Source organism: Malania oleifera, chromosome 9 (assembly GCF_029873635.1).
Source record: "Malania oleifera isolate guangnan ecotype guangnan chromosome 9, ASM2987363v1, whole genome shotgun sequence".
NCBI lineage: Eukaryota > Viridiplantae > Streptophyta > Magnoliopsida > Santalales > Ximeniaceae > Malania > Malania oleifera.
This window is the reverse complement of record NC_080425.1, coordinates 51,258,830-51,285,583: the sequence shown is the minus strand read 5'-3', so window position 1 is coordinate 51,285,583 and position 26,754 is coordinate 51,258,830. Positions and strand designations below refer to the sequence as shown.

Sequence of the window (26,754 nt, the reverse complement as noted above, 5' to 3'; positions counted from 1 at the left end):
TACCCCTAACATTCCACAATATAGTGCATGTGCCATACCATGTTCTCGTTCCATTTCCATGAACTGGAACATTGAATTCCACTCCCAAATTGCTGCTGTGATGCTACTCAACAATGCTCCCCTTCGCCGACAATCCTTGTTGCTTCCCTTTGTCATCTCCCATCGCCGACAACAATGGAGATTCTTTTGTCTCCTTTCGAATTAGATAGGATACCCCTTTCAACCTTGCCATTTCATCTTACTTGGGCAACCCTCATTTTGTCCTCTCGCTGTAAGCCCTAGTTTCATATCCCCCTTTCTTTCTCTTGGCTAAACCTTCTTCTTCTTCTCTTCCCCCCAGTAATATCTTTGTTTTTGTTTGTCATGCATTGGGCCATCTTCTCCGACCGTTTCTATCTACTTTTTGGTGGTCGCAAGCTTTCTCCTAGTCAAAGCTTCCCTCTGTGACTAGTTCGCAAGCTTTCCTTTGTTCTTCTGGTGCTTTCTTGCTTCCTCCTGTTTGAAGAAACCCTCTTCGTCAAGCTTTGGTTTGCAAACTTTGTTTTCTGGTGAATGCAAGCTTCTCCCGTTTCGAAGCTGGCCTTTGGTTGTTTGCTGGAAGGCTTTTTTCTCTCGTGGACCTCTCACTCTCTCAAAGGCTTGGCTCTGTTTGTTCGTTGACTACCTTGATGAGATGCTGAGAGATGGGAAGCATATTCTAGTGGTCAAAAGGAAGTCCTTTGACCTGGTCCTTAAAGGGGGGAGTTCTAATTTCCTTAGAATCACAGAATATTGCAGGGGAAGAAGGATCTCCATGTTCCTGAAAATGGAAGAATTCAGATGGTTCCTTGAATCTTGGGAGGAATTTTGGATTTTGAAAAAAGCCATGTTCCAGGCAACTTTTTAGTTTAGTTTGAAGAAGGAACCAAGATAGAACACTCACTCTGCAGCTGAACATGAACAAATTTGAGAATTACCTTGCTTTTATGGAGACCAACAGTGGTTGTTGTAGAACCCTTGCATTTTTGGTGGGGTATGAATGCAACGGTTGGATGAGGATCTCCTCCTTGGTAGCCGAGTTGGGCCACCGTAATTTTTCCTCCCACAAAGAAAGTTTCAACTTCTTTGGCTGTTCAGAAGGTGGAGAAAAAGTCTATGGCCTCCCCAATGGATTTGGACTCCTCTCCTTAATAGATCAGCTTCCTTGTGCTCTTGCCCCGATTGTGCAAAGCCTTTGAGCCTATTGTTGAGTGGTGGCTTGGCAACTCATAGGTGGTGGGGAAGCCAAGTAATCTCATGCGATTTTTTTGGGAATTTTGTGGGGGAGAAGAGCAGTGCTGCATATAGCTCTTTTGATTTCCCTAAGCAAGATAAATGCAGGCCCAAAGCTTTTCTCGTTTGAGGATGTAGGTGGACCTTAACTTGGGCCTTGGAGCTATATATACGGTGTTGGTTTTTGGCCTTGCTATTTCTCTTGACTACTCAAAGTCCATACCCAACTCTTTTTCTCCATTTAAGCTTCACGACGGTGCTTTTGAAGTTGCCAAAAAGTTTGTGCACTTTGGAAAGGCTGTCCCCCTTTTAGGGTCTCCCCTCAAAAGCAGTTGAAACTCAAGAGGTGGCTGTTATGGAGCAGGAATGCCTCATACTTCAAACTGATGCCGAAAGGCTAGACTTTATTCTAGCCCTTAGCATTGGCTATGACACTTTGTGTGTCAATCCCAACTATAAGGATTTGATTGATAGATCCAATTTTGATACTTTTGAGTGACTTGGATTTAGACAAACTTCAAGAGTCAAGTATATGTTTGGGTTCTTTGGAAGTTGAAATCAATGAGCAAAATAGTAGGCGTGCCCTTTCAAAGGGTTTGAGGGCAAAACCTTACAATTGTTTGAGGATATTGAAAGAAAGAGAATAGAGGAGATCGGAAGTAATAACAAAAAATCATCAGGCAATGTCATAAATTTGGATGCCTATAGGGAATTAAAGTGCTTGGAATGCATAGTGAACCATGGAAAAATAGGAAAGAGGCGGATGCTCAAAAATGGCAGTGGCATGCACTAGCCAAAGCCCTTTTGTTAAACCATGTTAAGGAAAATCATTTTTCGGAATGTGAGGGTTCTTAACGACAAATCCAAGAGGAGTGTAATTAAATCCTTTCTTAAGGATTTTGGGGGTGGGTTGGGAGGATGTCATGTGCTTTTAAGAAACTAAGGTGGAAACAATAGAGCAGCTCTTGGTCAATGACCTTTAGGGCCGAGACTCTTGTGATTGGATATCCCTTGGAGCAGTAGGTAGCTTAGGGGTTATTCTTGACTTGTGAGTGAACCCTAGTGTTGTGGAATTGTTGGACCACTCCATCAACTCCTTCTTAGTCTCTTGTTGGTTCGAAAGCATGAATGATAAGATTTAGTGCATTTTCATAGGGGTTTACAACCTAGGTGAAGGACCCTCTAGGTCTCTTCTTTTGGAATAAGCTCTTCAAGATTAGGGGTAGATGGAATGTTCCTTGGATCATTGAAGGTGATTTCGATATGATTGTTTATCTGCACGAAAGAATTAGGGGCAACCTTGAGACTAGAGAATCCCTTGACTTTATCAACATAAATGCCCTTATCGACCTCAATCTTGTCAGGTTCACTTGGTCCAACTCCAGGAAGTCACCTTCCTTTCAAGGATCAATAGGTTCCTAATTTCGGAGTTGGAACTTTAGTTCCTTGTGTGATTTAGAGTTTGCTTCCTAGGCCCATCTCAGATCACTTCCCCGTCACCCTCGACACTGAGGGAGTTAAATGGGGGTCGACCCCTTTAGCTTCGAGAAAATGTGGTTAAGCTTGATGGTTTTGACGAGTTAGTGAAAACTTGGTTGTCCTTTACTTAGGTAATGAGGAAGGCTAGTTTTTTGCTTGTCTCAAAGTTGAAAGGAATAAAAGAAAAGATAAAGAGATGGAATAGACACACCTCTGGGAATGTCCATCAAAGAAGACTGTTTTCCTTAATGCCATCAAAGAACTTGATAAGCAGGAGATAATCTAGGGTCTTGATGATGATCAAAGAGCCAAAAGAGCTATGCTTAAGAAGGAATTGAGCAATGCTATTAATTGTGATGAAATATATTGGAGCTAGAAATCTAAAGCTTTATGGCTCTAGAAAGGGGACCGTAATACAAAATTCTTTCATCAAACAAAAAAATGCTTGTCATAGAGGTAACACCTTATCCAACATTGAAATTGGGGAAATCACCTTAACCAGGGAAGAATATTTTAGGAAAAGTATTTGTGATTTTTTATAAAGTCCTTTACAGTAAACCTAAGTCTTGGAGACCTACTGCAGATGGCATCAATTTCAAATCTCTCATTTCAATCAATGTGGGGTGGCTTGAGAGATCCTTTAGATGAAGCACAAGTCCTCCAAGCTATTAAAAATTGCAATGGGGAACTTTCTTTCATGCTAACTCTAGCCTTCCAAAGCACGACCTATTAAATATGTTCAAGGAGTTTCATAGATCTGGAAAATTTGTCAATTGCATCAATACCACCTTTGTCACTCTTATTTTTAATAAAGTTGGGGTGTTGACATCAATGAATTTTGCCCTGTTAGGTTGGTGGGAAGCATTTATAAAATCATTGCCAAAGTCCTAATTAAGAGGTTCAAAAAAGCAATACTGAAAGTCATTGGTCAATATCAGCTTTGTGGCTGAAAGACGGATTATAGATGTTGCACTTATTGCTAATGAGGTGGTGGATGCCTGTGTGAAGGAAGGAAAAAGGGGAATAGTGTGCAAACAAGATATGAAGAAACCATTTGATCATGTCAATTGGAACTTCCTTTACCTCCTGAGGAAAATGGGCTTTGGGGAGCTCTAGTGTAGTTGGATCGCTCAACGTATCAAAAGCCCAAGCTTCTTAGTGCTCACCCTTATTAGGAACACTTTCATGAATCTTCCTGTTAATTTCATGTCCCTTCTTCCCTTATCGGCTTCAATCATTAGGAGATTGGAGGGAATTTAGAGTAGATTTCTTTGGGGAAGCTTGGGGATTGTTTGGTATAGCTGTCAAAAGTTAGAGAAACAAAAACCAAAAACTAGAAATAGAAATTAAAAACTAGATACGAGCAACCTGTTTGGTTAACATTTATAAAACTAATATAAATTTAAAACTTAATTAAAAAATGCTCACTTTCATCTTTAAATTGAATAAAATTATAAAAATATGATTAAAGGAATAAAATTGCAAATAATACACTTTAAAAAAATTACTATTATAAAAATAAAATTTATTATAATTGTTTTACTTAATTTTTCTACTTTCAAATTCTACTTTACAACAAAAAATTTATTGGACATGGTAAGTGAAAAATAGTGAAAGTATTTTGTAATTGTCTGTATTATTATTTTTTGAAATTTATGTATATTTTTTATATTTAAACTCATTTGATCATTTAATTTTGATTTTAATATAAAAGTGTATGAAATGAATAATTTAATCCAAAAAAACTATTTCTAGATATTAAAATTTCTGGCAACAGGTTGCCAAAACAGCTGAAAACCATAAAATTTGATTTTCTATTTTTTGCAAATAGCTAAAAATGGAAAAAAAAAAAAAAGGAAAATTGACGACATAAGCAAATGCGTTTTTATTAACTATTTCTTCACTGTGAAGAAACAGAAGCAAAAAATAAAAAACATCAACGATACCAAACAGATCCTTAGGGATTTCTTTGGGGAAGCTTAGGGAGGAGTTCAAATATCACCTTGTTAGATGGGGGAGTGGTTAAACAACACATTTGTTCAGGAGGTTTGGGGTTGAAATCCCTCCTCACTTTCAATAAAGCTTTCGAGAAGTCATTATGGAAGTTCATGAAGAAGAAAGACCTTGTTTGGTGGGATATTATTGTTTCTAAATCTGGGTTTGAGCGTAGTGGTTAGACAACATACAATAGAAAAGGACCCTATGAGGTGGGAGTTCGAAAATTTATCAGGAAATGGGGATGATTTTTTTTCAATTTGTGACATTTGAAGTCAGAAATGGTGCCAATGTTTACTTCTGGCATGATGTGTGGTGTGAGAATAGTGATCTTAGAGCTACAACTTAGCTTGTGACAAAAATGCCCTTAGAAGTCATTATCTCAAAATCACTGATTAGGGAATTCTTTGGAACATTCCTTTTACTAGGAATGTGGCAGATTGGGAACTTCATGCACTTTCTAACTTTTACAGTATTCTCTATAAATTCCATTACTAAAAGATTCCCAATGAACCAAAATGGTCTTTGGACAAAAATGGAGTTTTCACTGTTAAATCTTTCTACAAGAAGCTCTCTTTGATGGAAGCTAATTGCAACAACTCCCCTTGGATTCATATTTGGAGAATAGCAGCCCTTTCAAAGGTTGCCTTTTCTTGTTTTGGAGTCTGCACATGGAAATATTTTACCCTTCGACAATTTGCAGAAAAAAGGGCTTAGAGTCACAATAGGCATTTTCTTTGTATGGTTGATGCAGAATCAGTCAACCATATTCTTCTCCTAACTGCCCCTGGACAAGGAACTTGTGGAATCTGGTTCTATCCTTGCCTGGACAATAGTGGGTTACAACAAATTCAGTTGGAAGGGAGATTTGGGCTTGGAAAGGCATTAGAGTGACCAAGGAGAAGCACAAGGCTTTGAACCTCATTCCTCTCGCCATATTTTGGTGTCTTTGGAAAGAAAGAAATAAGAGAGCCTTCAAAGATACAACTACTTCACTTCGGACTTGCAAATACCAGTGGATCACTGCTGTTTCCACCTGGCTTTGTGGGCAAATGTTAATGATCATAATGTAATCCTTGATGTTCATGACACTCTACAAAGTGGTTGACGTTTTTTGCAGCAGGTTGACATGCCCTTGATGTTTTGCTAATATATTTTCTCTTCACTGATTAAAAAAAAGAGTGAGCTTGAACATTCCATATTCTAGGTAACATTTTTCTAATTCATAACAGTTAAGGAACCTCTCTTTAATATGAGCCAAAATTGCCCATTCCGCTTATTGTTCAACTCCAAATGTGTGTCAGTTTTTACAATCCCTGGGAGGTTAGAAGAGGAATAAATGATATGTAAATGCTGTTGATACTTGGTTTTTTTAAGTGACTTTCTAACCTCCAAATAGAAAGCATACAATTTGGAAAAGGAAAAAGTTATTGTTATTAACATCTAAAGTAAGATGTGGATAAATGCTACATTTATTTAACAAGAAGCAGTTTATATTGCTTCAGATGTGAATTTATTGTTTTGAAAAAGCTATTATAGCTAGAACTGTCTTTAACGAGTCATTGACTTTATTTTGCCTGCAAACTTTATTACTTTCTTTCTCCAGGCCCCTGACGAACAGTTATATTCCATGCCTGAGGAAGTCTGCTTTGGTCAATTAGGAACTGACCCATTGATTTACAGAGAATTTGAACTTGCTTTGGCAACTTGAAGCATGATAATTAATTTGTAATTTTGGACATATACTTTTATAATTTTTTTTGGTTTCTTACAACTAATTATTTAGGGTGACCATTGTTCTTATGCCAACTTTGCACTTGTCAAGTGAGTTGTAATAATGCATATACACTAGAATTAAAATATTAAAATATTTGTTTCATATGTATATATGTTTTTTTAGGATTTAATCAAGAATGTAAGTACATTATTCTTTGTTATACACAATATAAATCTTTTGACTTTGAAGGGATGACTTTGAAAAGAGCTAATGGAGTTTGTACATCTAAATGCAGGCTAAAGGCTTTGTTGCTAATTCATTTTACAGTGGTTTGTCAGCTACTGAGTTCTTTTTCCATACAATGGGAGGACGAGAAGGCCTTGTGGATACTGCGGTATGCTTTTCTATGTAGCTATTCATTTTTATCACAAATGGTTGTATCATTGTATGCACATAATTTGTGTTCCTTTTTTGTGCATTTCATATTTTATGATGTATTGGATGTTTATATGGGCTCCCACGTATCACAGGGTACTCTGATTATTTTTATGACATCTGAAATGTCACTATTTTTGGGTGGATGATGCTAGAAAGTAAAACGGGTACTCTAATATGGTCATTTCCCTACTTTGTTGGAGTCTAGAAAAGGTTGAGTTGGGTTTTGTGCCATTTTGGTTTGAAAATATGTGGTTGGATTGTAAGTCTTTTCTCCATTTGGTGAGGGATACTTGTAATAAGAAGGGTGTAGGGTTTGGGAGGATTTTATGTTTATGAAAATGCTCAAGAACTTGAATGAAGTGTTGAAGAAGTGGAATATTGAAGTTTTTAGGGATTTTTAAATTTAAAAAGAAAAAGCATTTTGGGAAATTTGGAGTTGTTGAATAGGAAAGAGGAGGAGAGGAATCTGTAGGTGGACGAAGAGGTTAGGCAGGTGGTTTTAAAAATGAGTTACATGAGGTAATGTTTAGGGAATAGAGGAGTTGGAGGCAGATGACAAAATATAAGTGGGTTAGGAGGGTGGTTGTAACACTAAATTCTTTCATTCCCTGGCTAATGATAAGAGGGGGAGTGTTATTAGGGATCTGGAGGTGAGGAGGGAGAGGGTACTTTTGATCTTATTGTGATTGCTAGAAAGTTTACTCATTTTTTCACAAATCTTTTTTCCAAGGGAGAAGAAGGTACGCCAATGATAGAGAGGTTGGAATGGAATCCCATTCCTGTGGCTCAAAAGCTTCTTTGAGGAAAGTGAGGTTGGGAAGGTTTTGTTTGGGATGGGTGGGGGTAAGGCTCTAGGTACTCATGAATTTAATATGGCTTTTTTCTTTTAAGTATTTTGTTTAATGGAGGTTTTGGTAAGAGTATTAAATCCATTTTCATTACTTTGGTGCCCAAGAAAAGTAGATCTATTAATCTTGTTGATTTTTTTGGTGTTATAAGGTTATTGATTTGGTTATTAGTGTATATAAGATTATTGCGAAGGTGCTTCTGAATAGGCTGATTTCAGTAATAGGAGCTATAATTTCGTAGTATGGAAGTGTTTTTGTTGGGATTAAGGCAGATTATGTATGCAATTTTAGTGGCTCATGAGGTTGTGGAGGATGTGCAAGGTAGTAAAGGGAGAAGTATTGTGTTGAAATTGGATTTTGGAAAGTCTTATGATCAAGTAATTTGGTAGTTTTTTTTATGCGGGAGCAGCATCAAGGATCTGCAGCCATGGGAGAGATTAGTGGAAACTGAAGAGAGGAAGGGGAAGAGAGGAGAGAGGAGATTCAAGGGAGAAACTCATGTTCTCTTCAATTCAAATTCAACAATAACTGCTTACAACATGGCTTTTGCACACTATTTATAAGAAAGCCTTTGTACGTGAAATTGCATATAAATCCCTAGAACTATATTTCATTATAAACGTACCCCTAGAATACACAAATACTACAAAAAGCCCCCAAATACACATAATACTATACTAATTAAACTAAACACATGATAAATTACTAATTGAACCCAACAATCTGCTATACAATTCTTTTGAAGTATTCTCCAACAAGGATCTTCCCAAGGTCTAGCTTCTTTGTCCTACATGTTTAGATAGGGTTCTTAGAGGAAAGGCCTTGGTTATAGGTTGAGGACTTGGATGAGGGGCTTTTTATCTAATGCTTCATTCTCTATTATTATTGGGAGTCTAAATCGTGGTTTAAGGCTTCGAGGGGTGTTAGGCAGTAATATCCATTGTCAACATTCTTGTTTGCCTTGATAGTTGATTGTTTGAGTAGAATGACAGATAGGAAGTTGATATAAGGCTTGTGAGTGGTAGAGGTCGGTGCTGATTCCAGAGTGAAGAGGGGGCAAAAAAACACTACTGAAGCAGCATGAGCAATCTTCTATTGCTACGTAGCAATGTAGCAGGACATCATTTTGTGCCCACATGTTTGAATTTGAGGATCAAGGAGTTCCTTGTTATATGCAATCTGTGGCATCGCTAGAGTGAAGCAGCATTCCATTCTTTTTAGTGGCATCCTTTTGTATTGGCGGTGAGTGGAGTGCCACAATCTTATTCTTCATTTTTTGATTTTCATAAGCCAAAGCCTATAGCATTAGCAAAATGCAAGGTGGGAAGTATAGCTGATATAGGATCTTGTGGAATAGGATTTGATTCTGCAAGTGATTCAGAATGAACGAAGAAATCTGAATGGAAAGATCAGAAATCGCTAATAGGAAAGGAGAGACAAACAAAGAAATGCCAAGAGCTCCATCAATCCACTATTCAACAACAGATAAAGCTTTTTGTTCATCATCTTATGCCAGATGTTGATTTTTTCTGTCAATTATTCTATTAGGTTGACACTAGGCCTCAAACTAACGGGTGCTCTTTTGCTTTTGAAATGGTTATTGGTTACTGATAATCATTCATTGCAATTCATATAAGGTGGTCATTATGTTAGTATCATTTAATACATAAGAAATGGTTTGGTTTTGTACTTCACCGACATGATTTTCCTTGAACATAAGGTTATTTGCTTTATTGTGATTACTTTCAGGTGAAGACTGCTGACACAGGCTACATGTCTCGTAGATTGATCAAAGCTTTGGAGGACCTGTCTGTTCATTATGATAATACTGTACGGAATGCTAATGGAACCATAGTTCAATTTCTTTATGGAGACGATGGCATGGATCCTGCACAGATGGAAGGGAAAAAAGGATTTCCTTTGAATTTTGAAAGATTGTTTCTGAAAGTTAAGGTTTGGAATTTGAACAGCTTTTATTATTTTCAGAAATGCCATTGTTTTGGAAGTTGAGCATAGAGATATGTTATATAATGCCCTTTTGTAGGCTACATGTCCTCCCAAGAGCAACAAATATCTGCTTCCATCAGAAATTTCGGCTGAAATCAGTGAAAGGCTCAAAAAACATGATATGACTGTTGATGGGGGGTGCTCTAGTGCTTTTAAGAAATCATTATCTAATTTCCTTGAAATTTGTATAGTTAAAAGATTGGAGGACATGAGCAATGCACTGGAATTGGATGTAGCCAATAAGATAGCTGGTATTACCTCCCAGCAGTTGCAGGTATTACATGTTTTTCTTCTAATTTTTTTCTATTGAATGTCATTTTTTTCCTTTTCCATTTTCTTGGTGTTAATGCTTCACTTTTCTGTTTTTTTTTTTTCCTAATGGTTTTGATAATTCGCTATCGTTTTTTTTTTCCAGTATCATTTGTCAATGGGAAGACTAATAGCCAAAAATATGAAAGTATCCCAAAAATAATTTCTTTTTTAATGCTTAGTGATTGTGTCATTTTACATCTCTAGAGTTTCTTTTTCTTATTTAAAATATATATTTTGTTAATCTATGCATTAGAATGTAAAACTCCTCTGCTGTTTTTTATTGAACTCATCTAGTCAAATTATCCTTTTTACCTCTATTATAGGTATTTTTGGATACTTGTATATTGCGCTATCATTCTAAAAGACTTGAAGCTGGTACAGCAATTGGAGCAATTGGAGCCCAAAGTATTGGAGAACCAGGGACTCAGATGACATTGAAAACTTTTCACTTTGCAGGAGTTGCTAGCATGAGTATCCTTTGTTTATCCTTGCTGATATTTATCCTTTAAATGATTATTGGTACTTGGCTTCTAGGGTTGTGGCTACTAATCAGCTGTGTGCTTGGTCCTTAACACATTGTTAGATGTTACACTCGGAGTTCCACGTATCAAAGAAATCATAGATGGAGCCAAAAATATAAAAACACCTATAATTACTGCAACCCTTGAGTGTGATGATAATGTGAAAACTGCACGAATGGTAAAAGGCTGCATTGAAAAAACAGTTCTAGGCCAGGTATACCACTAATTTATTTTATTTTCTTAATAGCATTCCTATTCATTGTTATATAATAATAAAAACATATTACGCTCTTGTTACATGCATAATAGTTATGCGCATGTAAAATTTCAAAACTGCGCTGTGATTGTTGGTGGATTTGTCTTTGCTGATGGCCTCATGCTTTCAGCATTCAGTGTTGCTGTGGCTATTGTTACTGCCTCATGCTTTCAGTCTAGAAAATCCTCACTGGACAAATTAACACATCTTCAGCAAAATAATTTATCTTTTTTCATCTTATTAGTTATTTTTACATTTTTGGGTTTGGCGATCTCTGGTCAACCATCTTATGAATACATTCTATTTGAGAGAGGGCCTCGCCTGACAAGCTTCAAGATTAAGCTTTTAGCTGATCAAAGGTCTAGAGTTCGAACCTCACTGCCCCAGTTCTTCTATTAAAATTAAAAGGGCAAAGGACACGTACCTCCCTTGAGGTTTGTCAAAAAATGAACCTCTCCTTAGTTGTCAAAAATTCCACAGATCTTCCTTCAAATTTGATTTTTGAGAAATCTTAACAGCAGTCTGCTTCCTTTTTTGAAACCTCAAGGGAGGTTTGTAGAATTTTTTAAGCTTCAGGGCCACGGGGTTGGGGGTGAGGTGTGGGGGTAGGTGATCTTTGTCTTTTTGCCAATGTTAAGGGATATCAGCATGTTTTGCCCAAGTTAAAATATAGCACACGGTGTAGTGGGCCTAGGTCTTATGCTATCTACAAGTCCAATAGGCTTTCAAATCTGAGAGGTTGTTTGAGGGACTAAAGCTATTCTTGGACCTCACTTTATGAGCCTTAGCTTTTTGTATGAAATAGTTCCTTAACAGGTTATGTTGGCATAATTGGTCTTCACGTTGCAGCATTTTTTCCATGCAGGTTTCAAAGAGTATAAAAATTGTCATGACATCTAGATTAGCATCAATTGTTATTTCACTAGACAAGGAAAGAATTCAAGCTTCTCAATTGTGTATAGATGCTGATATTGTGAGACAATCAATTCTGAAATCTCCTGGGATCAAACTGAAGCAACAGGTGAAGATATGCCTAGTACTTCATTATCACCTAAGTATGTTCATGCCTAATAATATCTCAAATTTATTTTATACTGCAGCACATCAAAGTTTTAGATTCTAGGAAGTTGGAAGTTATTCCTCAGGTTGATAGAAGTAGGCTTCATTTCGAACTCCAGTCTCTTAAAAATATGCTTCCAATGGTGGTGGTAAAGGTGAGATATAATAGTTCAGATTTCTAGATTTATTAGTACCCAAGATTTCTAAAGTTATGAAAGTTTACCTTGATAAATAGCTATGCTTTGTTGAATGACCATGCGTTTTTGCAGAAGTTTCACATGTGTGTGTGTTTACCTATCAAAAAAAAAAATGCTGCTCAACAATTATTTATTTGGATAGAAATTTTGAGGTTTCACACAGCATCAATGTTGTTTAATTCATAACAGGGCATAAATACTGTTGAGCGTGCAGTAATAAATGCTAGCAAGAAACAAGTAGCTGGACATGAACAGGAAAAGGAAAAGTTCAACTTGCTGGTTGAAGGGTGAGCTTTCTGTATCACTCAATAGATCTTTTTCTGCTCCATGCTAAGGAATGTTTGGAATTCTAGTGCTATGACATTTTTTTCTTTTAATGTGAGGGGATTTGTACATGTTCAATCACATGAAAATCTTGTGGTGCATGCAAACGAGGCATAAAATGCTTGAGGTTGTTCCTCTGCTTGTTATGTCTCTTAACCTATTCAATTTTAGCAGTTAAAGCCTCTAAATATATATTTTTTTCCCTTTAACAATATATTTCCAATTGAGGAAAACCAGCAGTCCATAAACATCCTCTTGCTGGAGGAGAAACCTTCTGGGAGTTTTTGTTAGCACTTCTCTCAATGGAGAAAAAAAAAAAAGGGCAGCCCATTGCACAAAGCTCCCACGTATGCAGGGTCGAGGGAAAGGGCTGACCACGATGGGTCTATAGTATGCAGCCTTACCTTGCATTTTTGCAAGAGGTTATTTTCACACCTCGAACCGGTGACCTCCAGGTCACATGGCAACAAATTTACCGTTATGCCTAAGCTACCAATTAAAAAAAGGGAAAAAAAAAAAGGACCTTTTTACTGCTATTTGAACATGCAAACATTGAATTACCAAAATACAAACATGAACTACCAGTGAGCTGTATTATTTCACAGATCATGCTATCAGAAAAATCTAGCAAAGGATTGAATATTACGAAAAGATCCACTCAATGAAACACTTCCCTTTCAATATTTCTACAAAAAATTTTCTTCCTTTTGAAGGGCCTAGCATCTCTCTCTCTCTCTCTCTCTAGGCATAATATATCCAGAGGGATCATCCCAGAGAACTTTATGCCCTTTCCTGTATTTAGAACCCCTCCAGGCCTGCAGTTACTGCTCCACCTTTTCTGCTGCTGCCCACCTGATTCTTGGGAGACGCAGACTGAACTCCATACAATCATTTGTGAAGTCCATGACAACAACAATTTCTATTCATCAATGACAGGCCATTTTGAGATTGGAAGTTCATATCGTCCACAATAAGAACACTTTCTTCTCTTAAGATGGAGATGATCTCACCATGACAATCGAGGAAGAATTATAATATTAAAACACTTTTCATACGATACCGAAGGAAGGTTTACCATGTTGCCTTCAATAGTATGTATTCTAAACCACCACTTAGCAGCATAATTTCCAAGTATCATTATCTTGTACCTCACGTCTCTTCAACCATTGCACCTTTCTGTATGGATTGGATCCAAGGGGACCAGGCAGAGATAATATGTTAGGGTTTGGAAGGCTAGGCAGATGAAGAGACTCATTAGAGTCAACAGAGCTCAATGAATTAGAGTAGTATGATGTAAACTCAAAAGAAGGGTGATACAGCAAAGACAAAAAACCAATGTAAAGCAGGGCTACAAAGTCAAAAAAACACTTTTGATAGCATGGGATCCAACTTATCCACTGTTGGACCTAATTAATGCATAAAGGATACAACTAAATATGCGAGGAGAAAGTGAGAACAAAGGAGCCTTAGGGAAGATAACTAAATATGAGATTTTACCACCAAGGACTAAGGATGGCATTTCAATGATGAGAGAGCAAGTCGTGAGCATGACATCACTCCAAAAAACTTTGGGGGGACATTCATTTGATACAATGGGGTACAATTATACAAGTAGCTTTTGAGAATATGTCTGCTTTTCTGCTCAACAACTCAATTTTGTTGTTGAGTGTGGGCATTGACTACTGGACATAGGTAGAGAATAGGGTAATGAACTACTCCTTAGCATTATCACTATGAGAGGAAAATTGCAAGTGAACCTGAATTTGGTGTCGTCATGGAATATGGAAATGAAAGCTTCATTTATTGTATGGATAGCAAACCACATGATCCCATCCTTAAAGAGCAAGCAATATAATGGAACAAAATGTTTTAAGTTGTAGAAGAGCTGGAAGAGTGGGCAGAAAAATTCAATTTTAAAATTGTGTATTCAATTGAACATTGGAGACATTGGAGCTTTTTAGAGCATAAACTTGTTGAATCTTGCGATTAATTTTTGACATGTAGGCTCCAAGCCTTGAGTCTTCTTCCAAGTTGATATTTCTACACCTATTGACATTATTGGGATTGGAATCCTTGAGGAGAATTACATTTTTTTATTGATTTTTGCATGCCATATGAAATTGGACAATGTGAAATTACAATATGAATGGCTTGTGGATGCATATTCCCCACTCTTGTGCCATTGTAAAAACTCGAGATCAAGTTTTCTCTAACGAGGAGAATTTGATGGAGGAACACTTGTGGATAGTTCTAGGCAATCATATTTTATTAGAAGACTTAGAAATTTGGGGATTTGTTCTTAAATTAGTAAATCTAGAAACTTTAGAAGTCTAGTTATTTTTATGTACTTTGGGTTGTTCTACAATTATTTGTTTTAGTTGGGATTATTTTGTAATTATTTGTTTCAGTTGTATTGTTGGATATGTAAGTACTTATTTGCAGTGCTTTAGTGATTAGTTATCATCATGCATTATTAGCGTGGAAATGAAAGCTCCATTGATTGTATAGATGGTGGACCACATGATGCATGATTAAAGAGCAAGCAAACGAATGTAACAGAATGTTCAAGTAGTAAGAAAGTCAGAGGAAAAGACATCAAAATTGAATGTTAAAGTTGGGAATTTTATTCAACATTGTTGAATCTTGTAATAACTTTGTGGCATATAGGCCCAATGCTTGAATCATCTTCCAGAGTGATAATTCTACACCTGTTAACATTATCGGTAGGAGTGGCAAAACGGATTCATAGGCCGGGACTGGGCAGGTTGGAAACGCGTTGGGTCATAAACGGGTCACTACCCTATAAACCCTAACCCACCCATTTAATAAACGGGCAAATCATAGGTTACTCATTTAAAAAGATTAATTATTTTAAAATTTAAAAGCAAAAAAATTAAATTATCTCTCATCTCTAATCTCTCATCAAGTCTCTCTCGGCTGGAGGAGGAATCAAAATCAGATTTTTAAATCTTGGGGTTTAAAACATTAAATCAAAATCAGTCTGAAGAAGGAGGCCTAGGGAAGGAGAAGAAGAAGAAGAAGAACAGCGACTGGCGAGTGGCGATCGCGAGGAGCTCTTCCTACCTCTTCCGGCGATGGCGATGGTGACCGATGAGTGGCCCAGCTCTTCCTGCCAAAGCCTCCTATCCAAGCACTCGTTGGCACACTTGAAGTAAGCTTTCGTCATGGTTGTCACTCATGGTAAGAGAGATTGAGGAGGGGAGTCTGGAGCCTCGAGGAGGCAGCCACGGCAAGGATTAGGAATTAGGAGTAGGATTTAGTCATTTAGGGTTTTAACTTCAACAGTAGCCAAGTAAACAGGTCACCCGACCCGAACCCGGGTTGACGTGTTTATAAATGGGTGGACCCAGACCCGTTTTAACCGGGCAGGACACGGGTGACCTGTCGGGTCTGTACCCATTTTGCCAGGCCTAATTATCGGGATTGGGAACTTGGAGGAGAATTACACTAATTTGTTATTGATATTTGCATGTCAGCTGAAAATGGACAATGAGAAATTACAAGATGAATGGCTCATGGATGCATATTTCCCACTCTTGTGCCATTGTAAATTTTGAGGTCAAGTTTTCTTTCACAAGGGACGTTTAATGGAGGATCTCTCGCGGATAACTCTAGGCCATCATATTTTCTTTGAACTAATGTAGGTTATTTTGTGTATTTTTTAGTAATTTGAGACTGTAATTATTTGTTTTAGTTAGGTTTATTTTGTAATTATTTGTTCCAATTGTGTCACTAGATGTTTAAGTACTTGTTTGTATTGTATTAGTGATCAGTTATCAGATTTGAATCAGAATCAGATTTTTAAATCTTGGGGTTTAAAACGTTAAATCAAAGAAATTTATTGTGAAGAGATGACTTACAAATAAGAGGACAAGTATCCTCTTTTAAGCAAAAAGTGGGCAGGAGGAAAAAAAAAACTAAACAACAAAGGAAGTAGAGCTCTCTAATCTCTTTACATAGCCAAAAGAACTTCTTCTAAGGACTCCATTATCAGAAAAACTGGAGGAAGCTAAGAAAATCTCCTACACCATGAAAGACTAGATGGAGTTGTGAGATGCTGTGAGTGTTATGTCCATATCGCACCTGTGCTGCACACTGACAGTCATGGGCAGTCCTTTGACATATATCTGACACTTTCTAAATGTGCCCCTAATTTTAAAATATATATATTTTTATATTTGATGCTTACACTTCTTGGGCACTCCACACTCCACTAGTGGACATGCTTTAGGCATTCAATAATGCATTGTGAGATGGTTTTTTTTGTATTTTTATCTTTTTATTCAAAAAATTCATAATTATAAAACATGAACAGCCATAATGTTGTGCTTTTCAGAAAAATTATACCTGTCAACATTTACAATAAAAGAAGGGATATATTGAGAATTTTTGTAAAATAAAAAAGGGAATAGAAAGATGCATGTCCACTTAATATTTGTCATGCATATTATATTTAATGATAATGTTGTATATTTTTTAATTAACATGTTTATGCCATGAAGACTACATATTTTTTGGATTTGATGTGTGTTCATATATTGTTCATGTCATACCTATGTCATGTGCCCATGTCCATGCTTCTTGGCTAGGTTCTTAAAAATTCTAGCTTTTTACTTCAGCCAAATACACCATGTCACCATTAAAAATAGCACAATTCTACTATCTTCCCCTTCTTTTGGCTTTACAAAATCCCTGAAATGTTGGTGAAAAGACAACAAACCTATTGTTCTGTAAAGATGCTAAACATTCTTCAAAGTAATGCAACAAAACGAACAAATACATCAGCCTCATCAAAATTGAAGCTTGACGAGATCATACCTGTGTTGTAATGGGCCTATTGGTCTATATCCCATGCAAGGTCTTAAATTTCGATTTTGACTCAAATTTCGAAGCTCCAAAAGTATGGAAATTTCGACAGAAATTTCTATTTCGATGTCAATTTTGATTTCGATTTGAAAAAATAACGGAAACTAGTAGTAAAGCATGAAATTATTTGTGAAGCTTTAGAAATGGTTAACAAACATAATAATATAAGTTTTAAGACTAATATATTACAAATTAAATACATCTATGTTTTGTATGAAGTGGAAAAATCGTAAAATATTATGTGTATCAAACATGCTTGTTAGATAATGTACATTAAACATATTCAGTTAATGCAAATGAAATTCATAAATCAATTAAAAATTATTTATTATACAAATATTGATAATTTAGACATGAATGGTTAAATAAATTATTACTATAAGTTTATCTTTTCATATAATTTCAAAAGCACTTGTGATAACCTTTTGTTTCAATAAAATAAATTAAAAGAGAAATTTCACTTCACTCTTGAATCTCTCATTTGAATTTCGACAAAATTTCATTGCATAGTTAAAATTTCAACAAATTTTGCTAAAATTTCGAGGTTTCGATAAATTTTAGATGATTCGTTGAAATTTCGACGGAAATTATGCAAAACGGAAATCAACTGCCATTTCGACTTCGAGGGTTACGGAAATTGGAAATTAAGACCATGATCCCATGTACTCCAACATAAAAATGTGATTCCTACGTAGTAAATTTATTTGTCTAGTCAAACATGAGTACAACTGGTCAATAAACTTTTTAAAAAAAAATAACAATGAAAATTTAGGTTTTAACCTAAAATCAGTTACATTTCACTTCAATTCATTATTTTTAACCCTTAAACCATTGAATTTGAACATGGAATAAGGTGCACACTCTCTTTACCCTAAACGGTGTACTAGTGCGAAATTGGGGTTCCTATGGATGTCTTTCTTTGGGGGATGCTTGTCCTAAGACAGATTCCCCTCTTGCATTTATTTCCATTTTTTTCTAATAATTCAAAAAAAAAAAAAAGTTCTAGGTAGAGTATTAGAAGTTTTTGCAAACAAAAGGGCCAAAGAAATCCTATATTTTAGAATCTAAATCTCTTCTTGGTAATTTTTGATGGAATGGTATCAACTCTTTACTCAAAGAAGACAAAAGAAAGGGCACATAGGAATAATAACAATTAATTGAAAACAAAAGGGCCAAAGAAATCCTATATTTTAGAGTCTAAATCTCTTATTGGTAATTTATGATGGAATGGTATCAACTCTTTACTCAAAGAAGACAAAAGAAAGGGCACATAGGAATGGTACATCATGAGCTGTAGATATGATAATTTATTGGCATGTTACACATAATGTGGCTTCCCTTTTTGTTTGTGTCAGGTCATTCTGTTGAATATGATGGTCCTAATATATAATCCTGAAATAATATTTTTAGGACCTCAATGAAAGCAAGCAAATAATCAATCAGTTTATCATAATGACTGTTATATCACAAATTTAAAACTGAAATAAGATCTATTTCCATATTGGTCACAATATTTTTGTTAGATATTTCTCCTGATATTTTGCATGCTAATATTTTTCATGAACATCAACATATGATATTTGCATTCTTTTTAGGACGGGTCTTCAAGCGGTGATGGGCACCAAAGGAGTTGATGGACACAAAACAACTACTAACCACATCATGGAAGTGTGTCGCACACTTGGGATTGAAGCTGCAAGAAAGTGCATTATTGGTGAAATACAGTACACAATGGAATCACATGGAATGAGTATTGATGCACGCCATATGATGCTTTTAGCAGATCTGATGACCTTTAAGGCAAGTTCATTCTTTGAAATGCTGTAACTATATTAAACTAAAATATTCTCAGTGGTTCTGGTTCTGTTGTTTAGGCCTGAATTCATTGGATGGATCGGTATTTACATGTGATGGTGTTTCTGTAATAGGGTGAAGCTCTAGGAATCACAAGATATGGCATTCAGAGAATGAAAGATAGTGTAATGATGCTGGCCTCGTTTGAGAAGACAACAGATCATCTGTTCAATGCTTCTGTTAATGGGAGGGATGACAAGATTGAAGGCGTTAGTGAGTGCATCATTATGGGCATTCCAATGCAAATTGGTACTGGGATACTTAAAGTTCGTCAGAGGTATGTGTACTAGATCATATTATGTCATGATGCCAGCTCTTCCTTCTTTAACTACTGCTACTACTACTACTAGTTCTAGTACTATTATTATTATTAGTGCCAGATCTTGTGTTGTGAGTGTTGCTTTTTCCTGTGTGTTGTGTGTCCAAACATTGGTGTACACTTGCACAGAACTGGATAGGAATAAAATAACTATTACTGTAAGAATACTATGTGAATTATTTGGCACACACTTTCAGAATAGTAATTTTAATTTAAGCTCATCAATTTCAATGCTAGAAAAGGGCCTTTCTTTTCTGCAAACTAATGATATTTGGTAGGGATGACAATGAGCTGGTTTGGTCCAGTTCAGTTCCATGAAATTTTGGAACGAAATTGAACACATTCAGTTTCCTGAAGTGGAACAAGAATCTACCAAGACAGTGACGGGAAATGAGCTGAACCAAAATTTTGATTTGGTTCATTTCATGGGTGAATTCTACCTTTTTCATGTCATAAATAAAGGCCCAACTTTTGGCATACAGTTAGTAATTTTGTCCCTATAATAAAAATAAATTTGAGATTTGCTTGTAGTGTTCAAAAACATATAGTTTACATTTTGGATTAGTAGAAACAAGTAAGCCTCATTGATTTTTGATGCACCTAATTGATATTTGATACCTAGAAATTCAAATCTCAAAAAAAGTATAATAAATTGCAAAAAAAAAAAACTCAAAAACTATTAAATGATAAATGTTAGTACATGGTAGTCCCAATAAGCAGGCTCGATTTACATGTGTGAGCACCAACTTAACCTAAAAGATTAATCCATTAGGTCTTGGACCGAACATGTATATTAGTCACTCATCGTCCACTGAGTTGTCCAATGTAAGACATCTCACAAGTGGAATTCTCAACAATCTACCCCTCACTTGAGTTTCTCTCTCTCCCCCTCGAACTAAAGCCATTCTTGATCACTCAGGGTCACACAACAACCAAGAGCCTTGCTCTAACAACCTCCCTCTTAGTTGTTAGTTCCAACCACTCCTTGAATGAAAGTCATTCTTGATCACTCAGTGTGATACTACCAACTAGGACTTGTTACTTGAACGTGGGAAAGGCAAGCTCATCTACATAATTAGCATCTATAGGATCTAATGATCTATTACTCCTTTTTCATGGGGTCTGCATCCATAGGAACACATGCATGAATGCTTGAACCCAACTTGAAATGTCAGCTCTGTGTTAACACTGCGTACTCCTCTCGAGTTGGCTTGATATGCATGGGTCCACCAACATGACCCAAAATCTTAAGCCTAGACACACAAACATGTATATAAGTCACTCATCATCCACTCAAGTTTTTGATATGGGACAAACTCATAAGACCACTCCTTAAACAAAAGCGATTTTAATGTAATGAAACCAATCAGGAGCCCTTATTCTATCTTAAGAAAAGTAGGAAAACATGGGAGTACTCATCTACTGGATTAGCATCAATGGGATCCATCATTCCTTTTCCATAGGGTTGTAGGAATACATGAATGAACACTTGAGTCCAACTTGGTCCTTCAGCTTTAATACCACTTTTTAGTATTGGGGGAATCTTGGGCTTTATGTGCATTGGTGAGCACCAATTTGGCTAAAAGCCTAAGATATTAGGGCTTGGAGCCTTGGATGCAAACATGTATGTAAACAACTCATCATACACTCAATTGTCCAATGTGGGACAAACTCATAATTGGAATCCTCAACAATTATGAAAACTTGATATACATTGTTCGTCTACAACCTAATGACTTATCCTTTTAGGTGAACTGGTAACATAACATAGTATGAGGGCTATGGTTGGCATGAGGTAGTGTTCTAGTCTAGTTGCCCATATGATGGTTAAAATTTATCTTATTCTCTATAATGTATGTTAATTTATCTCTCCACATGCAATTGGGTTGTATGTGCAGCTGTGTGGGGGCAGTGTTAAAGCTTGATATACATTGTTGGCCACAAGCTTTTTGATAAAGTGGTTGCTTAACATGGAATCAGAGCTATGTTTTCCATTATGTCTTGGGTTCTAATCTTGTTTTCCGAATTTATTTGGTGGTTAAAATTTATCTTTTTTCTCTAGAATGGGTGGTTAAATATTATCCTAGGATTGGGGTTTCTAAAGCCCAGTCCATCTTTGCTGTTGTGACAATGCTACCAGGATTCCCTTTTCTCAACCATTATAGGTTTTAGGCAGGCAAGGTACATGCTAGGTGCATACACCCATTAGGAGCCTCATGACTCTCAAAGGCTAATGCTACTGCATCTTGAACTAGCCTAAGAAGGGTGGTATAGAGCTTGTGAAGTGTGTGCAAGAAAAGGCTTAAGAAAACCCATGGCAGCTGCATTGTCAGTTTGGTCATCCTGATTTTCAAACTTTAAAGATGTTGGTCTCTCATCTTCACTCGTTAGCGTCTTTGCATTGTCTTGTTGGCTAAGTAAGCTCCGTAAAATGCACTCTCATGTTGGACCTGTAGTTGTTTTCCATTTAGATTGGTCCATTCTGATGCTTGGGTCCCTTCAATCTAGAGGTTTGTACGCAATTTAATACCCTTCTGTTCGTAAATTCAGATAATGCAGAAAAATATTTAGCTGTTCCACTTGAGCAATTCTTGTCTCACTATAGCATTTTGCACAGATCTTCATGTGTGCAGACACCTCAACAAAATGGTGTTTCTGAGTGCCAGACGCATCATTTTGTCGAGGTTTCCTGTGCTCAGTTAATTTATATGAATACTAACAATTTTGAAAAGATTTTGTTTTCACTAGTTTTGCCAAACGCCACGTCAGGTTTCAAGTATTTAAAAATAGTTCTCATGAACATTTTTTACCCCAAAGTGAATCTTTTTCCTTAACCCCATTGTTCTTATCACTTTATTCTGAATCCTTTCCAAAAAATCCTCTTGAATTGGTTGCTCACTTCCAAGTCCAACCAAATTTACTGTTGACGGTTTATGTAACATTGATTGTTTCAACCATTTCTGCTTTTCAATATTGATGGTGGTTCAGCGAATCATATGTTAGCTAAACTCCAGGGCAAAATTTAACAATCTTTGAAGAGGGACAGGTTTTATTACACATTCTGCTTGTCTGGATAACTTTACTTTTCTGATGATTCTATTTAAAAGCATGTTTCATGAGTTGAGGATTGTTCAAGCTCTGATAAAATTTGCCAAGCTTCATGCAATTTCACTTTTTCTGTTACAAATCACACTTCGTCTGATACAGTAGTAGTATCACTGGCCTGCAATATATCGTAGCATTCGATTTTATATGAACATCTGTAACTGTAAGCTGTGGCTAATTTTATGTTCTTGTCAGCAGTGTTCCACGGGTCAAGAGTAAGCATGGGTCTGATCCAATTATATCATAGAGTTTCCCAAGCCAATGTTTGAAGAGTGAAGCAAGATTTGTAGACCATCCGGGTGCAGTCAAGGACTCAAATTGGATATGAGTTGGCATAATTTAGCATAGTGATTGAGGTCATATGAAGAATCTATTCACCCCCAATATTTGGTATTATGGGTGAGAATTTTGATATTATATTATGCAAATTTAACCAAGTTCTGCAGGTTTCTAAATTATGTTGCATTGTTTATCATGATGATTCTGTTGATTGTTTCACTGGTTAGTGGTCTTTTCTCTCTCTCTCTCTTTTAAATTAGAGAAGAGGTTAGGTAATGGTGTAATTGTTTCCCATACACATTATTAGAAAAAGGTGGATATATAGGAAGAAGTTACAGAGGATTATTTTCAGAGAATGAAATTCTTGTTTTTATACTCCTCGCAGCAAAGGCAAACAGGTGGGTTAATAATAATAGGAATCTGGGATGAGTTTTAACTTATATTGAATAAAAAATCATGAAAATGTTTTTCACAACAAATTACACCAAACCCCCAATAAATTCATGTCCATCTTGCATCCCTTATATTCAAATGTGAATGGACTTAATGGCCCAACTTTTAAGCAGGTAACAGTTTACATCAGTCTTTTTTTTTTTAAAAATAATTTGTGCTGTTATTGTTATAGCTTTTTTCTATTCCTGTACTATAATTATTTTTTTCATAATTTTTGCTGTTATTGGTATAGCCTATTTCTATTCCCGTACCACTTTCTTTCTATATTTCTTTAAAAGAAAAAAAAAAAAATGGTGCTGGCTTGCTTCCAGTATAACATTTAATATACAGTCGTGCACTATTGCCTGTTTCTGAAATAAAAAAGTTATTTATAAAGAACGTGCAGTTGGGTTGGTTTTCTAAAATTTCTGCACGGTTGAGCTACACCTCACAGGAAACGCATGTGGTATTGAAGAAGATTGGTGAAAAGATGAAGCCTTTTTCACTTGTGGAAGATGCATCATCATTTCTTTCCAATTTTTCAAATAATTATAGAATATTACCTTGTTTTTCTGTCTTTTTAAATTTGTGTGGTAAAGTTGCATTACATCTTTTGTATTTTTGCGATTTTTCAATTTGTAAATCTTAGAAATCAGAAAAATAAGGTGGCATCTTTTTGTAATTGTTTGGAATTTTTTTTTTTTAGCCCTGAAGTATGCTCTCTCTCTCTCTCTCTCTCTCTCTCTCTCTCTCTCTCTCATGAAAGATAAAAATAAAGCATTAGTAAACAAAAACTAAGTGCCATTGTAACCAATCATGTGGTGAATTTGGGAATAGGAGGTAACAAAATGACAAACTGAGATTGAGCAAAATACTTGAAACACCAAATGTTATGGTGTCCATTTATGCCACCTTTCATTTGTAAAATGGAGTGGGATTGGGATGAGAATGGAGAGAATGAAATTTTGAATGTAGAAAATGAAAAAGTCAGGTGATAAATTTGATAAGGATTTTGTTTTGTTTAATTACATTTTATTCAAATATGTATTGGAATGTATGTGGATAGAGGTGCATACATGTGTTTGAATGTATGCATGAGAGAATTCGCCACTTGCGTGTACGATTTGCTCATATGTGCGGCTGTGAAATGCATTGCGCAGATCTGTCTGCACAATTAATGTTAGTGGATATGTATGCATGTGGTTGTGGGTGGGCAATGGGCATGCATGTCTTCCGCTAGTGTGGATGAGTATTGTGCACATGTGGCATGCATGTAGGAATAATTTGCATAGACAAGTGTGTGCGCTAGGCTGCCAGTGTGTTTATTGAGCACGTAGATACATGTGTGAGTTGTTTTCTATGGATGTGTAAGTGTGTGGGTGAGTTTATATATATATGTGTGTGTGTGTGTGTGAGAGAGAGAGAGAGAGAGAGAGAGAGAGAGTTAATATTTTTATCATTCTTCTGTTGTTAGACATGCTACTATTTTTATAAAGAAAAAAAAAGTTTATGTTTCCATTATCCTTATTATTTTGATGTTATGTTTAACCAAAAAAAATATTTGTGTTTAAAAACTAGTTTTTCCATGATCTTCTACATGCGTGTGTGAGCCCTTATGAGCAGAAAACACAAATAGAAGGTAGGAAAATATTGTCTCCAAAATATCTGAGAGGGTTGCCAAGGTATTCTAGCACACCGCGTGTTTATTTATCAAATTTATATTCAAGGTAAGAGTAGTTTCTGCAAAATATTAAAAGATCCATAGCTAAATAAACACGGGAGAGTCAACCAGTCTGGATTTGTCTTCAAAATAAATAATCATAAGCTAATTAGGTATTGCTTGTTAGGACAACTTTGTAAAGTTACACTAATAGGTACCTTCTTCTCTTATATAGCCTTGCCCTAGTTACGCATGTTGGTGTTTTGTGTGTAGTATTTCAAAAGCCTTTAGTTGCCTTACCTCACATTAGTTGTGTGGGAGAGTTGGGAGCTCTTTATATGTGTGAGTGTTTCTTAAATCTTGTGAACAAAGTGAGTTCCTAATGATAGAATCAAAGAGCAAAAGATTGGGAAAAGAAAAGGCTTTCATTAAATCATTAGGGTTCTACAAGAGATAAAGATAACTTATATAGCATACAAGAATTAAAGGAAAAAAGACTATTCTACCTTGATGTAATGCAAATAATTATTATCACTGAGATCCCCCTTCAAACTCACGATGCGATAGCAAGAAGTATCAAGAGTTTGTCAACCAAAAATCGAAAGCGCTGGATGGTGTGGGAGTTTGTAAAGAAGTCAATAACTTGCACGGAGGAGGGAACAAAGGGTAAAGTAATAGTCTCATGCTGAAGGTGGTGTCTGGTGACATGGCAATCAATTTCAATGTGTTTGGTCCATTCATGAAACACTGAATTCCTTGCAATCTAGATAGTACTCCTATTGTCACAACACAGAGAAGTAGGAGCAAAAAATATAACACCCATATCAACCAACAACCAACGGACCCACACAATCTTAGTCATGGTATACGTCATCGCACGATATTCAGCCTCGGTGGAAGAGCGCAAAACAACTGTTTGTTTCTTGCTTTTCCAAGAAATAAGGGAGCCACCTAAAAATATGCAAAAAGTGGTAGTGGATTTTCGATTAGTAGGATTAGTGGCCCAATCCGCATCAGAACAAAACTTCAACAATGAGGTCAAAAAGAATAAAAAAATTTGATAGAGAGTCCCTCGAAGATATCGCAAGATGTGCAAAACAACTTACTAATGCATAGATGTAGGTGAAGCAACAAACTGACTCACAATGTGGACAACATAAGCAATATTTAGGCTAGTAATAGTCAGATAGACCAAACTAACAACAATAGTACGATATAGGGTGGGATCAGGTAGGTGAATACCATCAGTGGGAGTGTAGCGGGCATTAACCTCGAGGAGTATCAACAGTCCAACTATCAGTGAGACAAGCGCAGTCAAGAATATCTGCAATATACTTCTATTAAACGTAGTAGCCCGGGAGTTATACGTGTGCCCCACAGCGGATATACACTGTAGAGTCAAAGGGGGGATGATTGACTCTTTTGCGTATTGAAAATTTCTCTCTACAAAACAATAGTCTTGGCAAGATGACAAGCAATTATATCACAATATACAAAATATAAATCATGCACAAGACTATAAATAAAAGAGAAGGGAGGAAAAGCTTAACACCATCATTTTAATGTGGTTTGGCACCAAGCCTACGTCCACGCCTTGAGACCAACTCAAGGATTCCTCAATCCACTATGAAACTCTTTCACCGGCGGAGAAGCCTTTACACTTTACTCACCAAGAGCCGCAAGGTTCACCAAGAACCCTTGCAATTCGGTTCATCAAGAACCTTCACACAAGAACCAATCCCTTTACAACAAGAGGATGAGAATAATACAAAGCAACTACTCCTTGAATGAGCGGATATTTAATACAATACAAA

General features: G+C 36.3%; 1 protein-coding gene across 1 annotated transcript in view; it reads left to right on the top strand.

Annotated features, from left to right (window-relative positions):
• LOC131164778 (DNA-directed RNA polymerase III subunit 1) overlaps window positions 1-23,202 on the top strand; it is a 135,027-nt gene extending 111,825 nt beyond the window's left edge. Inside the window, exons 18-28 of the mRNA XM_058122217.1 lie at window positions 6,738-6,836; window positions 9,478-9,681; window positions 9,773-10,009; window positions 10,371-10,518; window positions 10,631-10,782; window positions 11,690-11,845; window positions 11,925-12,038; window positions 12,270-12,367; window positions 18,887-19,091; window positions 19,220-19,422; window positions 22,768-23,202. Of these exons, the coding sequence (XP_057978200.1) occupies window positions 6,738-6,836; window positions 9,478-9,681; window positions 9,773-10,009; window positions 10,371-10,518; window positions 10,631-10,782; window positions 11,690-11,845; window positions 11,925-12,038; window positions 12,270-12,367; window positions 18,887-19,091; window positions 19,220-19,422; window positions 22,768-22,816 (1,665 nt within the window). The 3' untranslated portion in view covers window positions 22,817-23,202. The remainder of the gene's footprint in view (window positions 1-6,737; window positions 6,837-9,477; window positions 9,682-9,772; window positions 10,010-10,370; window positions 10,519-10,630; window positions 10,783-11,689; window positions 11,846-11,924; window positions 12,039-12,269; window positions 12,368-18,886; window positions 19,092-19,219; window positions 19,423-22,767) is intronic.
• Window positions 23,203-26,754: the final 3,552 nt, after the last annotated feature.